The sequence below is a fragment of the Dermacentor albipictus genome, chromosome 3 (genome assembly GCF_038994185.2).
Source record: "Dermacentor albipictus isolate Rhodes 1998 colony chromosome 3, USDA_Dalb.pri_finalv2, whole genome shotgun sequence".
NCBI lineage: Eukaryota > Metazoa > Arthropoda > Arachnida > Ixodida > Ixodidae > Dermacentor > Dermacentor albipictus.
The window spans coordinates 144,964,929-144,981,156 of NC_091823.1; the positions used below are offsets into that span (position 1 = coordinate 144,964,929).

Sequence of the window (16,228 nt, forward strand, 5' to 3'; positions counted from 1 at the left end):
AAAGATCATTTCATTATATTATATGACGGAAGAAAATGCTACTTGTCGACTTCCATTCGATTCTCAGAAAAAAAAAACATTTTGACGTTACCCTTGAGTAGTATGGGCGATCTAAAGGTTTCGTTTTCGCTCGACTCTGCGTGTTCGACTTTGCGCCGCACGCGCTTCGGAGTTTCAGTTGTTTCTTTATTGCCTCATGCTGCGGTGGTCATGCTGGCTTGCGAAACTTGCATTTGGAACAAGCAGCGAGAATGCCACGTCCATGTGATGTCGTGGGGTGCGCAAACGGTCCGCGGAGCTTGGCCAAGGGCACTCGCAGCGGCGAATCCAACGTTACTTATCACTGTGTGCCAACGAGTGAACCTGTCCGTTCGTAGTAGTTAAGTGCCGTACCTCTGCCACAGCGCCCTAGCAAAGCGCCGAAAAATCTCGTAGTGTGCTCGCTGCACTTTCGTCCAGAGCATTACGAGTTCAACGCCGACTTACTGAAGTCGCGTGGAGTGCCTTTCAAAGCAGGCCGTCGTCGTAGTAGTACGCAACGACACCGGCAGCGCGAGTCCTCAACAGTAGGTCGCGTTCATCAGTGCTTAAATCGCTGAACTCGAGCTCAGCATCGCGAGCTAATGTGTCGTTGTCAGGGTCATTCATTGCAATGAGCGTCGAAGTTGGCATCATAAAATAAAGAACCAGCTTCTCGTGGTGCGCTTTGCCTTCCGGTAGCAACCATAGCTCCGCTTTCACGCTGCTGTCGGCTCTGTTCCTGGCCGCGCGTTTGCGTTTTGTGCATAAAAGCCCTAACGCCGTCTGCAGGTGCCGTTGTACTCACCGACGGTGCAACGTCACTATGAGACCATGACGTCAATACTCCTCGATCGGAGTGCGGGTGATTTGAACTGCGCTAGAGGTACGCGGACGCTTCAGAACGCATTTTCTCCTAAAATAAGTCTCTTCTTCGCACGAAAGAAGCGTTTCGAGGTTTCTGGAATCTTATTTCAACAGTCCATGTTGACCTAATATTAACCTTTAGTGTTCCTTTGATGGACCGAAGCGTCTGCGGTATGTGCTAAATAAAAACAATGTGCTTGTAAGCGAAACGTGCATGTACATGTGCATTTTTTTGTACGAAGCTTGTGCAGTGAAACCGCCTTGCCAGCCTGCCATTGATGTGTTTAAACGCCTGTATCGAATGAAAGCTAAAAATTTTGGTTAGTATGACATATATTTTGGCTGTTAATGATCCTACTCGAAGGAACTTGCACTGTGCAATTTCTGTCGCATCCCATGCAGATAGTAGTAATTTTAGCGGGCTGAAGTGAGGCAATGCTACTGTCGGCGTGTGTAGCATGAAAAACAGTTCCAGACAACGAAATAAAGAAAAGTAGGGACGTCAGAAAACCAACTTGTGTGGATAAAACGTAAATGTGAAAGTAGAGACAATCAAACGAAGCTTCTATTAAGCAGGCAATGAAGTGCTCTAAATGTGGGCAATGCATTTCTGCAGTCTCGGGGCGTAAAGGAAAGTGAGGCAATCACCTGCCCCCGCTTGCCGATGCTACACGTTGTGACACCGTGCGAGTTATTTTATATGTGCGGCTGCTTGTTGTCATTCTGCTATTATGCCTATGTGTCATAGTATGGAAATCAGTATCATAACTGTCACGCAACAATTATCGGAAAGAGCTAGTTGCCATTTGCACGATATGTGCCTCACGCTCTTTGGCCGGCTTCGTAGCCAACATCGTATAATTTGTAGTATGACGACTAATGATGGTGGTCATAATCACGATGCGGAAACGATAATCACGAATTTATATACACCCAATAAAATGTCACCGACAAAACACTGTTTGTACCTTCTTCATCACTTCATTGTATTCTGCTAACACAATGAACAACCGACAAGCTCAGCTAAAAATACTGGTAAATAAACACATAACAGGGAATCGCTTTCGTTTCGTCGCGAAAGAATACGTCACACAAGTGAAACGTTTAAAAGGCATTTTCTTTTCTTAAAACAATTTTTAACCGCAAGGAGGTGATATAGTTAACCCACATGTCATGAAGGATCATCTGAACATTGTATGCAGACAAATTCTGATCTTCAAGCAGCTAGTTAAAAAGATTCGAGAATTGACTTTTGATGTATTTAACCTAAGACGCGTTATATTTAGGAAAATTGAAGCCGTGTACATGGGCCCTATGAAGTAAAACTTTTCCGATATGTTTCTATTCCAATTTCCTGACGTCAAATTTGCGTAACCACCGACGCAAGCACGGGGCGGTCACGGGCAGGGTTGTCTGAACAGACCAATCAAATGCTCTTCTCGTTCACAGGAGGTAACTTTCGTTTGCTGGAAAAACGAGTAACATTGCCTACACTTAACGGCTTGTCGTATCTAATTGGCTGACAAGAGGCGAGGAGAACGCCCAAGTGGAGAGGGATTCACTGGGGCAGAGCCTGTGCACTGAAAATCTATAACCGGATGAAGATGGTGGTGCCGGCGTCTGCGATTGGTCGGCTTACCCTGACTTAGCTTGTTGTGGTTGGTCGAAAATCGCGGCGGCATGCAACGGAAGCTTAAAAATGACGCTAAAACTGACCCTCAGCACAGAAGAGTGGGCAAAATGAGGTAGTAATCGTAACGAAAGTGCTTGAAAACGTCACACTGCCATGCAAGAAGATTTATTACACGCAAATACACCCATGCTCTCCGGCAGGTGCGAGTAGGCAGCGTCTTAGAAATCGGCGGCAGCCAAATTTTGTTCCTTTCGGAACGGGGCAGCCTGCGGCTATTCCGAAAAAAAAAACTCACTTTTAATAATAATAATATATGGGGTTTTACGTGCCAAAACCACTTTCTGATTATGAGGCACGCCGTAGTGGGGGACTCCGGAAATTTTGACCACCTGGGGTTCTTTAACGTGCCCCTAAATCTAAGTACACGGGTGTTTTGGCATTTCGCCCCCATCGAAATGCGGCCGCCGTGGCCGGGATTCGATCCCGCGACCTCGTGCTCAGCAGCCTAACACCATAGCCACTGAGCAACCACGGCGGGTAAACTCACTTTTGTTCGGCATATTAATGCATCTGTATCGCGTACACGTCACTTCGACGCGGTGAGTTTGTGCGGTTTTGTTACGTCGCATGACAGGCAGGTGAAGTGGGTGCAGCCCGAAAACTTTTTACCAATAGACGAAGGCTAATGGCGAAAAGGGGTCAAAGAGGAAATAACCGTTTTTATTTTTTCTGTCAAATCATGCATAATCACTGTGTACAAAACATATCAGATGGGGAGGTATAGCGGTTTTCGTCACGTCGAGTTACAGACAGGTGAAGTGGGGGGTGGTCGAAAAAAGTTTTTGACCAATCGTGAAGGGCTGATAGGAGAATTGGAATAGAAAAGTTTGGAATAGTTTTACGCTATAACGCCCCTTCTCCTATGAGGCTAGCTTTCCAGATATTCCAAGCATGCAGTGATATTAGGCCCACATAAATCCCTTAAATATGATCAACATGAATTCTAATTCTAGTTAAGGTCGTACTGATGTTCTTGGCGCACTCCGTTCTGAAACAAATAATTCATTGTTGTATTTTGCCGCAGACTGTCAGGCAAGATATCTTGAATTAGGTACCGGTTTAGCGATATTGAGTGAGAGAAATCTACGAGTGAGACGCGGTAATTTGTGAAACTTTATTGAGTGACTGAAACCTACATGAAGTGGCAGTGTTGCAGTAGGCTATATATATATATATATATATATATATATATATATATATATATATAGCCATATCATAAGAAGCCAACAAACACTGACACCAAGGACAACATAGGGGAAATTACTTGTGCTTAATAAGTGAAGTAACGAAACGATAAATATTGGAAATTAAAGTGGATGAAAAAACAACTTGCCGCAGGTGGGAACCGAACCCACAACCTTCGCATTTCGCGTGCAGTGCTCTACCAATTGAGCTACCGCGGCGCTGTTTTCCCATCCACTTTCTTGGGTATTTATGTGTCCTAGTAGAACCCTGGGAGTGTTAGCCAGCGCCGCCACTCACAGACCTTGGCGGCGGACGTGGCACGTCCTTCATGCCACAGGCGTCACGAGAACGTGATCTTTTTTCGATGAAGGCAACTGGTCAATAAACCCACATATGCTACCTAAAGGCATCAATGTTGCTGGATTCGGGACCCTCGTTATGTAATAAACGAGAAGAAAGGGGGTTAACCGAGGAGCCCGATTTTTATTAGTCATATCATAAGAAGCCAACAAACACTGCCACCAACGACAACATAGGGGAAATTACTTGTGCTGAATAAGTGAAGTAACGAAACGATAAATAATGGAAATTTAAGTGGATGAAAAAACAACTTGCCGCAGTTGGGGACCGAACCCACAACACTCCCAGGGTTCTACTAGGACACATAAATACCCAAGAAAGTGGATGGGAAAACAGCACCGCGGTAGCTCAATTGGTAGAGCATCGCACGGGAAATGCGAAGGTTGTGGGTTCGGTTCCCACCTGCGGCAAGTTGTTCTTTCATCCACATTTCCATTATTTATCGTTTCTTTACTTCACTTATTAAGCACAAGTAATTTCCCCTATGTTGTCCTTGGTGTCAGTGTTTGTTGGCTTCTTATGATATGACTAATGAAAATCGGGCCCCTCGGTTAACCCCCTTTCTTAGATATACACATATATATATCATAAGCCAACAAACAAGGACACCAAGGACAACACAGGGGAATACATGTACTTACTAATTGAAATGGAGATATTATAAATTATTAGAATTGGAAGTGGGTGAAGAAACTTTCTGGATATGGTGAATGATCCCACGACTTCGCTTACGCGTGCGAAGCCAAGGTTTGTGCGCGGTCGTGCTGGCTAACACTCCCAGGGTTAGTTCTAGCAGCAAAAGAAATACCCCGGAATGTTAATGGGGAAATGGCGCAGCGGTGGCTCAATTCGCTAGAGCATCGCACGTGTAATGCGAAGACGTGGGATCGTTCCCCCCCCCCCCCCCTGGGGCAAGTTGTTTTTTCATGCACTTTGATTTCCATTATATTATCGTTTCTTTATTTCATTTAATAAGCACAAGTAATTTCCCCTATGTTGTCCTTGGTGTCAGTTGTATCTAGCTTAAATGACATGGCACTTGAATTGAAACACCCATTCCCGATCGTGCGATAATATATATATATACACACACACACGAGAAGGAAGGGGGTTAACCGAGGGTCCCAATTTTTATTAGTCTTATCACAAGAAGCCAACAAACACTGAGGGTCTCGAATCCGGCAACATTGATGCCTTCAGGTAGCATGTGCGGGTTTATTGACCAGTTGCCTTCACCCAAAAAGATCACGTTCTCGTGGCGCCTGTGGCAACAAAGAGGTCCACGTCCGCCTCCAAGGTCTCTGAGTGGTGGCGCTGGCTAACACTCCCAGGGTTCTACTAGTATACATAAATACCCAAGAAAGTGGTTGGGGAAGCAGCGCCACGGTAGCTCAATTGGTAGAGCATCGCATGCGAAATGCGAAGGTTGTGGGTTCGGTTCCCACCTGCGGCAAGTTGTTTGGTCATCCACTTCAATGTCCATCAATTTATCGTCCCTTTATTTAATTTATGAAGCACAGTAATTTCCCCTATGTTGTCCTTGGTGTCAGCGTTTGTTGGCCTCGTATGACATGACTATAGATATATATATATAAATAAATATATATATATATATATATATATATATATATATATATATATATATATATATATATATATATATATCACTAGGGGAAATGTTTGTTTCAAGTGCCATGTCCTTTACACTAAATTAATTCCTAACGATAGCGTATCTATATCTGTGTAAACGGATACGCCAAACATATTTCAGGAGCCCGTGCCAAGGTATGTGAAGTGTTACGAATGTGAACTCATAACTTCGACATGCTTGTATTTCGGTAATACACCGCGGAATGCTATGGCGCTCTAAACCTAGCGCTATAGCTGCTACCAAGAGAGATGTCCCACGTCCCCTGTAAAACAATTAAATATAACTACCTTATGCGACTAATCAAATATTTTCTAATCACAGTAAGCTTCACGAATTCAGTAAGCAAAGCCAGCTATTTGAGAGTTGTCTGAAGCTTGATCGGCGTACTATGCGGTGCGACGTCGTAAGAAATTAGGCTCGAGATTTTTGCCTCAACCTTTCATAACAGCTTTCATGGACATGTAGCATGCTGAATACCTAGGACTATTGACATTATAGCACTCATCAAATGAAAAACACGTTGTTCGGAATCTTGTAGCAGTTCTTTTATGAGCATATAAATACTCGAATTAAAGAATACCCTTTCAGTGGGGTTGATACGGCAGCCGCAGAGTAAAAGCTCTTGTTGACCGGAATGTGATGAGTGGCTGACAATATTACAGGAAACGTGCAGCTTGTTGGTCAGATATTCCGACACAAGTAAAGCAACACCAACTTAGTATTTTGCTGCTTTATTTGCTCACGCTAAGAAAGAGTGTGCCAGAATGAAGCTTCTTTTGCAAAATCTACAACCCGCAATCGTGTTTCCGCAGTAAGCAGTTCTAATTTCTCCAGTTAGCAGCAACCTAATGGATTTGTCTTATACGGCATACAGCGATAATTGCTAACGATGATACCTACACAGTTGCACCAAGATTCTGGCATGAAACGTTGTGTAAAAAAATAAAGAACAATAGGACGTTTTGTTATTTACGTTGCCATGTGTACTCTGTTACTATTTTCCTTCTTTTTTTTTTCGCGTGCTTCACACTCCAAAAGCTGCATGGGCATTAGTGTCGTTCCTTAGTTCATGTTCATATTGTTGTATTTTTTTTCGTTTGCCTGCGTGTTCCTTTCATGCTGTATAGAATTGTGCATCATAATATACGAATATAATAGCTAGTATGTATTATGTAATATCATATGTTGCACTAGTAGGTCATTTCGTTCGTTGAAACGATTTTTCATTTCCCCGTGTGCGATATGCTGAAAAAGCTCCTTCAGGGTGAATAAATGAAAAATAAAATAACGAAACGGATGGAACTCACTGGAACACTAAGTGCTATGACTTCTGATTCTGCAGACTAGGCGAAACTTCGGACTCGTGCAGTGCGCCGCCAGCTACGTCCTTGGATGCTCGACGCAACGCGCAGAAGCCGCCTTCAAGTTCGTGGCGTGGCACCCGCAACTTCTACCGGCCGTGCAGAAGATGGGGCTCATCGACGACAAGGAAGCCCAACTGAGAATACGCGAAGCTGGGCGGTTGAGTGAGCTCTAACGTTGGTGTTGGCAGAAATGTATCTTTCTTTTTTTTAAACACTATTCATCTTCCTTTTGGCCTTCGAGAATTCTTTTATATCTGCCGGAAACCTCCCTATCGGTTGAACTCGAACTGGGACAGTTATTAATGCAGATGAAGCTGTGCCTTTATTGTTCTCACGTCTGCGTTCATGAAGCCCATTTTATATTTGCGTCTGGGTTTCTGTCCCGTCTTATGCATCAGAGCTTTCTTACACAATTTTGTATGTTGGTATTCACTGTGGCAAACTGGACTGGCTATTGAGGATTTTGATTTTCTTACTGCACCCGATCACGCTCCTGTTTATAGGCTGCGCACACGTCCCTGCTGCTGTAGTATATGGGCTCGGTGAGCACGAGTTTGGAGCACTGGTGCTTTTGTAGAATTTGTAGAATTTACTGTAGGAATATAAGTTCAATGCCTGTCACTGAATATATTCTCACCTGTCGAGGTGTCAGTGTTTTGGCCTTTTTGACGTCACACCTGCCGGACTGGCTAAGTTGCTTTATACATCTGCTGGTGAGCGTGGGTTTGACCCTCGGCCACAGCAGTTACGTATTGTTGAGGTCGATATCACGGCTGCCAATGACTAAAGCGTGCTGCTAGGCTACTTGGTGCATGATTGCAACTTAAGTACTTACTTTATTTATTTCTTTTTATTTTCTGATAGCAAATAGTATGACACTCCAAGCGCATTTCCGCGTTTGCCATGGTTGATAACCATCTGCGACGTGTACAGACTCCGCCGCCCGCTGTTTTTTCGCTTAGTTAGCGCAGTGGTGAAAATAAACTTCAACTTCAACTTCAAGATCCAACCTGCAGCACCAACGTCCATTCGCTCGCTGCTGTTGCCGTGTTTCCTCATTCCAGCGTGTTCCTAGCGAGTTTTCGCGGACATCGAGTGAGATGTGCATATGTTTTCTTCGACACGCGTAACACCATGGTTGCTAATTTCGCTACTATGACTATGTCTACAACTTTGCATGGCCGATAAAAGTACTATCCAAACTTAATATAGGTGTCCACAAATTTGCTATCGCAACCGATGCTTCGCCTTTCGGGCGAAACTGGGAGTATTCTTAATTCTGAAAGCGTCCAACAGTTGGTCTACGCCTTAGTATTGTTTCACTTGTTAGAGAACATGCACAAAAAAAACGAAAAATAAAACAGGAAGCATGCCCCAAAAATATAAGACAACGTGGCGCCTGTCATGTTTGTCCCGTCCGTGTTATATTTTCGTGCCATTTCTAAATACACATTTCATTCCCTGGCACAACGCGGTCAAAGAAAAGCCTTATGCTTCACTACAGGCTTCTCGCTTGGTTTCAGTGTAGCTTTGGTCCCTTAAATTCCCTACATAAATCAATCAATATTTAAATAAAGGATTTAAAGGACGCTTAAGCTTCGCCTTTAGGCGAGGAGCATGGCAGTATTCAAAAATCCCAGTGATTCTCGCGCTTCACGTCAACTCCACATTATGTAAGCGTCACTTTTACCGGGAAATGCTGGCGGTGAACGTTATGCGTGAAGGCGAGCAATGGACGGACGACAATGCGGCGGAGTCGAGCACCATCTGAAAATGTTGCAAGGAAGCGGGCGCGCCGCTATGGCCTTCGAGATTTGCCTGCGCAAATCTGGGAAGACATAGCCGCTCTATGAATGATAGAAACGGTGGTAAGGAGGCTTGTGGTTTTGCTTGTAGTTTTTGCGTAAAAGAATTGTTTTCTCGTATAGTCAAACTACAATCCGACGCTGTCATCATCTGGAGGTTGTGTGTAAGCCGTACTTTACGATTTTTCTACGTATTATACCTTGAGAAATTCAATTTGTTCAGCAATTTGCTTGCGCCACATGGAGGCTCTGCGTGATTAGGCATGCGTGGTTCGAAATTATTTTTGCCGACGCGACGTACAACGCTGGACGTCGGGGGCGGGACGCCGACGCCGGGTCTTCTGTGACACAGTTACTGTCGCGTTAAGAAAGAGGAAGCTGGAGAGTTTGCCAAACTCTCCTTCTCAGCACTCGTTTACATTGACAGCCCAATGTTATCACAGCGAAAACAGCCATCTTCATGGTAACGAGTTGTGTTGTTCGTATATCATCAACACACGCTCCTTCGCGGTATTTACTGTGTCGTATTTGTCCGTTGTACCATTTGCGGCTTCAGCTTCCGAAATGCGTGTGCAGGGGCCATCAGTCCCAGAGGTCCCATTGCGAATAAATATTCCTAACAAAACATTCAAGCGCCCTTACTTATCCTTGCGTGGATGAATTCGAAAGCATTGCGATCTCCGCGCGAAGCCTAGACGTTATGCAATAACGCAAGGTGTTGGGTTCCACTCCCGCCAAAGTCGCGGGCTTGAGTGCCCGACTTAACTTCGCCTAAGTTAACGCTAAAAGTCAAGTGCCTCATTTCCACTATCCTATTTAACTGTGCTCTAATTACATTCGCCTTAATTAACAGCGAAGGTCATGGGTTCGACTCCCACCAAACGTCGGGGGTTCGTAGCCCTTTTTGTGCCATCGTGTCATGGAGGAAAGCAAAAGTAAGGAGAGGCCCTAAACTCACTTTTTGTGAAACTTAGTGACGCTGGAAGATGTCACTAAGCCGTCATCATCTCATATTAGATTCTCCTCTCGTGTTGACGTTTCTGACCTTCGGTGCGCACCCACGCCGGGCTGAGCGGGTGTGCGCGCACCGTAGTCATCCTACCAACGGATCAAATCGCGGTGTATGCAATCGCGATACAGTTGCCAAAGTCATTTTATCCGAGTATTGTGCTCTAGCGTTGAAAGAAATTCGAGCGCAGAAGCTTGCTATTCTTCAGTATGCGACGTCCTGTAACGCAAAGCTGTAGGGGTTTCAAGTGTAGTCTCTCAGTTTTTCGTCCACTCTACGGGCCTTAAAGAAAAAGCCTATACATAGCTTTTGTTTTACAGCTTTTTCTTATAACGCACTTCGTAGGAGCGAACATGTCATACTCCATTTCACTTTTTTCTGTACCGATGTGTGCCTTCTTGCAGCCTCTTTTCAAAGTTACTCAAATGGGCCACGTAATAGTGCACAAAACAATTACGAAAGGAATTTTTTGAAAATGAAAAATAAAGCGATCAAGCTTTTGTCTTAGAATTTCTGTTCCGATTAGGAACAGTAAAAACATCAGGATCGTACTCAAGTATACCCGTTAACTCCACCAAAAGCGTGAAAAAAATGCCTATTATCCCTCTTGCAAAAGCCAATATCCAGTGTGTGTGTGAACACTTTTATTGTAATGACGTCCGGAGGCTCGACTTCTCAAGACAAGGCGGGCCGCTCCCTCGTTGGCATTGTAAGGCCAAGCCTTTCAGCGACATCATGGGCCCTCTGGACTGCCCTTAGTTGGTCCTGAAACAATGGGCTTTGAATGCTTTTCTCCCACTGTGTCCATTCTTAAACGAGGTTGGAGAGAGTCGCGGGACACCCCGCCAGCATATGTCTGATTCCAATGATGCCATTACAATCGCAGTCCATCTTAATCTCCCTCTCTGGATATATTTTATTAATGGTGTACGGTGTGGGATGTGTACCCGTTGGCAATAAGCTCAGGGAAACTGCCTGAACCCATTTCAATATTGAATGTGGCAATGGGAACTGTCTGCGTCCTAAATAGTAATGTTTGGTAACGTCATTGTATGTTATTAAATGATCTCTAGATTCCCAGACTTGATGGTGAACGGCTCGGTTGTGACTGTCACGGTTAGCAAGTCCTCGTGCCAAGTCATGAGCAACCTCATTGAGGTTTACCCGAGTCTCGTCCACTTTCCCCATATGCGCAGGAAACCATCGGATTTCAGTTGTCACAATCCCAATGTTTTCAAAAAGTTTAGCTGCAACTCCAACTACGTAGCCTGTATGAAAACACTTTACAGCGGATTTCGAATCACTGTAAATGCAGGCCCACTTATTACTCCTGATGGCTAGAGCAATTGCCGCTTGTTCCGCCACCGTGGGGTACTTGGTAAAAATAGTGAGAGCGTCTTGTACCTTCCCTTGATTGATAATTTGATACAATGGCCGTATATGCTTCTTTACCTTTCACCCAGGCAGCATCCACTATATCTGCCAGTTGGTTCTGCTGCTCTATTTCCTGCAAGAGTTCTTTAGCTCTTGCCTTTCTCCTTTCGACATCATATTCTGGATGCATGTTTCTGGGGAGAGGGTTGGTTCTGATCTTGTTCCTAACTTCAGTCCTTCATTCTACTTCAGCCTCTATTGGGTTCCTTGATGTATTCAGTTCTGAACCTATTGCCTGTAATATGTTCCTGCCAGCTTGTGACTTTGTCAATCTTTCGTGTTGCGCTAGCTGTTGGGCCTCCGCGATTTCTTCCATTGTGTTGTGAACCCCTAGACTCATGAGTTTGTCAGTTGCAGCGTTACTGGGTATCCCTGGGGCTACTTTAACGAGCTTCCTGAGCATGCCATGTAGACTGATGCGCCATTGTCACGCGTCTGATGCTGGGCTGCTGAGCAGACGTGGGGTAGTAGTGCGAAAAGCAGCTCTAGAGCACAAAATCACTTGTATTCATTGTAATACAGAAATAAAGACAAAGCGTGTTTGTGCGATTAAAGAAACAAACGCACAAACGCTTCGACCATGATTCGATCGTCTGACCTATAGATACCACGCCCCGAATCTAACCACTAGGCCAAGCAAACACACACAAATCTCGATAATTTACCATGTAGATTCAGGTGCAGCTTCAGTTTCACAGAGACACGTCTCGAACAGACATTGTATATGCACTAACGCCGGCAACTAATACTTACGGCTCAATAAGAAAGAAAACACATTGCTGTCCATATTAAGTAGTATGCTTGGAAGCGCCACAATAACTATTTTATTTTGTGATTGGTATTTTAACTTCTAAAATGTGCTAAATGAACCATCAACCCGAGACGCTGTATGCGCTGTTACGGCCGATTTGTATAGCCGTTTCTTGTTCTTCATGCAAGGGGCATGCAAGGTTTTCTTAGTTTAAGGGCGCGTTTTAATGTACCGGTCTGTCTAGTCAAGTATGTTCGTCAGAGAAGCGTAGGAAAGTGCTGGCAGCCTCCGGCGGCAGCACATGTACGTATGTTAATAGCACGTAATATCGGCGCGTATCGCTTTTTGTGCTGACACTGTAGACGCGAAAAGATTGTTTACTTAAGAACAACGATGCGAAAGCTGAAATTTAGAGCGAGTTATCCTTCTTAGTTTTTGATTCTTGAGCACAGACGGGCTGATAGCGTGTAGACGAACTCGGCGGATACGCAAGGCCTCGTCGGCCAAGGAGAGCATCAACTTCTTGGCCGACTAGGCCTTGCGTATCCGCCGAGTTCGTCTACACGCTATCGGCCCGTCTGTGCTGAAGAATCAACAATTCTTAGAAAGATAACTCACTCAGAGGCGGCGCCCATCGAGATTGGAAACTGGCGTCACAGGTGACGCCTTTTCAGAGGTGACGGGTCCCCGGTGCCCCGTGTGGACTCGTTTCGAATATTGGGGATGTATATCGAGTCTAACGGTGCCAATGGAACCACGCTGAGAAAGATTACCGCCAAGACGGAGAGTGCTCTCGACCTCATTCGGAGGATCGCCAACAGGCACCTGGGAATCAAGGAAGACAATCGCATCCACATTATACATGCTTTTGTTCTCTGCCACATTACAATTGACGGCCATGCATAATTGGCATGTTGCAGAGAGGAACAAGATCGATTCCCTCACCAGAAAGGTCTTTAAGCTTGCCCTCGGCTTACCTGTAAGCACCCACACCGAAAACCTGCTCAAGCTCAGAGTACGTAACACGCTCGAAGAAATTATCGAGGCACAAGAGCACTCACAGCTGCTCAGGCTATCCGGCACCTCGGCGGGTCGTAAGATACTCGACAAGATGTGCCTCAATCCTGTTGATAAGTGCTCCGACGCCGTGCGGACTTCCAGCGATATCAAGTCTGAGCTGCACATGGCGCCCCTTCCCCGCAATATGCACACCGCAAACAACGTCGGCAGACGTCGGGCCAGGGATACAGCTCTACAGCATGTCCGCAATAACCACATTTAGGCAAGCTTCGCGGGGGCCGCGGTCTATGTGAAACAAGAGGCATTCGGCGTCTCTATCGTCGACTCCAATTCCAGGCTCACTTGCTGCGCTACGGCACGTCCCTCGAGGTTCGTGGTAGCTCAACAGGTTGTAATCGCCCTTGCTGCGCTCGATGGTCTCAGAGAGGCAATATATAGCGATTCCAAGGCAGCCGTTAAGGCCTACCAAACTGGGATGGTCTCCCCTCAGGCCCTGCGCATTCTCCAAAGTGCCAAAAGTATCTCTCTGCATTCTCTCACTTGGTTTCCCGCTTACTTGGGGTCGACTGAGGGCTCTCCCTCAAACCCTATTGAGTGCGCGCACGAGGCCGCGTGAGGACTCACTGACCGTGCCGCCTCAGCAGTCTCCCTGCACCGCGGGGAACCCTTGCTCACGTTCAATGAGGTTACCAAACACTAGTATCTGTCAAGGCGGGTATTCTGCCTCCCACACCCCGCCTTATGCAGGGTGCGGGCGGTGAACCTTCCACTTTTACAAGCCCGTGCTTATTCTAACCTTGCGATTGTTCATGCCATATACTCTGAAATGTATCCCAATGCAGACTGCCCTGCCAGTGGACTAAGGGCAACATTGGATCATGTGTTGTGGGAGTGTGAAGCCATCGGCTCCTGCTTTAGCGAGGATAAGTGGGCTGCGCTCTTTGGCAGCGCTGAACTCAACGACCAAACTCTGGCCATCCAGTGTGCCCCCGATCGGGCTGTCAAGCTCGGCTTTGCGGTCCCTACGTGGGACTAGCCGACTGGCGCGGAGTCTTCCCTGCGTCTTCTCTCCACCGAAATAGTTATTTCACTCACTCACGCTAGGCCTAAGCTTTGGTTGGAGGGGCCCATCTCGGCGCAGGTACTTCACGAATGCTAAAGTGCGTGTGTTTGAGCTTCAAGGCCTTTTATCTATTGTAGTTTTGTACGCTAGGGAAATTAGAAGCGCACAAGGGGCCTCAGCTTTGTTGTCGGTGCGGTAATATAATTCAGTGATAGGCATCGAACTCGGGGTGCGTCCCAATGCGTTTGAACGACTTGTGAGTTTCACGTCAATTTAACAACACTGCGACAACGGCGACAACTCGCAGTCATAGGTTACCTGCAAGCATTCAAAACGAGCCCTCCTCTGCGTTTGCATGGTTTTGTTCAACAATGCAGTTATAAGCCCAATTAAAAGCGAAAATGTGAAACAAAATTCTTCTTCGGTGTAAAACATGCATGCATACACAGGACAGATCACGCACCTTCATTCGAAGCTGCGATACGAAATAGATGTTTATGACACAAAGATATAGCGTTATTTAAGACAAAAGACTAGTATCAAGGTATGAAATTGTACAAAGCATTTAATATTCACCAGCGCCTATCCCCTTAGCGGCTGCTGAGCACGAGGTCGCGGGATCAAATCCCGGCCACGGCGGCCGCATTTCGATGGGGGCGAAATGCGAAAACACCCGTGTACTTAGATTTAGGTGCACGTTAAAGAACCCCAGCTGGTCAAAAAATTTCCGGAGTCTGCCACTACGGCGTGCCTCATAACCAGAAAGTGGTTTTGGCACGTAAAACCCCATATATTATATTATCCCCTTAGCGTGCCTGCCGCCACACCTTGCTGAAAATGCCGGTTCTCGCCCGATCCTTCTTGCCTACTGGAACCAGTGGGGCACCAACGCTACCGGCGCAATTTCCATTGCGAGCCAGTGAGCTGCAGTGAAAATAACCGCGTGTCCAGCAGAAAGCAATGCGCCCCACTGGTATGGCAGTGGAACAAACGTCTGGTCCAGTGTGACACAGCTCTTATCCAGTGTTCTCAATGGCGTTCCAGTGAATCTCAGCGAGCGCCAGTGTCCCCAATGCGTTCCGGTGTAAAAAATGGGCTTGTTTCACACTGAAAGGTACTAGAAGACGCTTGTTTATGCAATACTGATGCGTAGGATTTATTTGTGACAACTGAAAACTCCCATTCGTATTTGTACCTAATAACAGACATAGTCATCACCAAAAAAGATCTCCGTGTTAATTTCTTTTTTTCTTGCAGGCCACGCGGTCGTTCACATGTCTTTCACCAGGACCTTTTAGAACTTCGGCAGATAATACAGGCACTTATCGACTTCCGATGTAGCATTCAGTAATAAATACAAACGTTTCTATCCCTTCGTATCCATTTTTTTCTTCTGCTGCAACAGTAACTGAGACTTATATTGCCATGCAGAGTTGATTAGTGCTATCGGTGGAAAGAAAGCCGAAAAAGGCGCGTTAATTCACTTTTCTTCAGTTAGATATTAGGCATTTCATTTACCTAAATATGCGTTCTCTTTTTCGGCGACAAGCGACCTCAAGATTACGTCTTAAACGAGTGTTATTCTGTGCAAACCGTTTACCACGCAGCGGATGCGAATTCTCGCCATTAACCGAATAATGAACTCCCATAGGCTTTCTTTCGTGATAACTTTTAAGGCGAAATCATTGCTTTTACCTCATTTGTGAAACAATGCTTCATCTAAGATAGATAAATTATGTAGAACATATATATTGAAACACCACGGTCGAGACGACGCTTTTTTCCTAGAATTAAAGATGGCGCCTACGCAAAAATTAACATGAGCCCATTTTGATGATGACTTTGTACAGATGAAGATGAAGTCTGCATAAATGCTTACACTAATTTCTCCCGTGGACGGAAGCGGCCAGCCTGGTCGCACGTTAGACAGTGGAACGGAGATGAAAGGTCTTCATGTGGGAAACGTGCACGATCTCGGTTCCGCGGCAGCGTCGGTCGGTTGGGGCCT

At 45.6% G+C, this 16,228-nt stretch overlaps 1 protein-coding gene and 1 non-coding gene across 4 annotated transcripts in view; both read left to right on the top strand.

Moving 5' to 3' along the window:
- Positions 1 to 15,589, top strand: part of LOC135905311 (uncharacterized) — a 105,515-nt gene extending 89,926 nt beyond the window's left edge. For 2 of the 3 annotated variants that reach the window (XM_065436333.2, XM_065436332.2), the window contains exons 8-9: positions 7,117 to 7,295; positions 15,478 to 15,589. In XM_065436333.2, coding sequence (XP_065292405.1) covers positions 7,117 to 7,295; positions 15,478 to 15,571 — 273 coding nt within the window. In that variant the 3' untranslated portion in view covers positions 15,572 to 15,589. Of the gene's footprint in view, positions 1 to 7,116; positions 7,301 to 15,477 lie in introns of all 3 variants that reach the window. The other variant, XM_065436334.2, reaches the window with a different exon arrangement.
- TRNAS-GGA (transfer RNA serine (anticodon GGA)) lies at positions 4,461 to 4,533 on the top strand. Its single transcript has one exon. It is a non-coding gene; the product is annotated as a tRNA-Ser (tRNA).
- Positions 15,590 to 16,228: the final 639 nt, after the last annotated feature.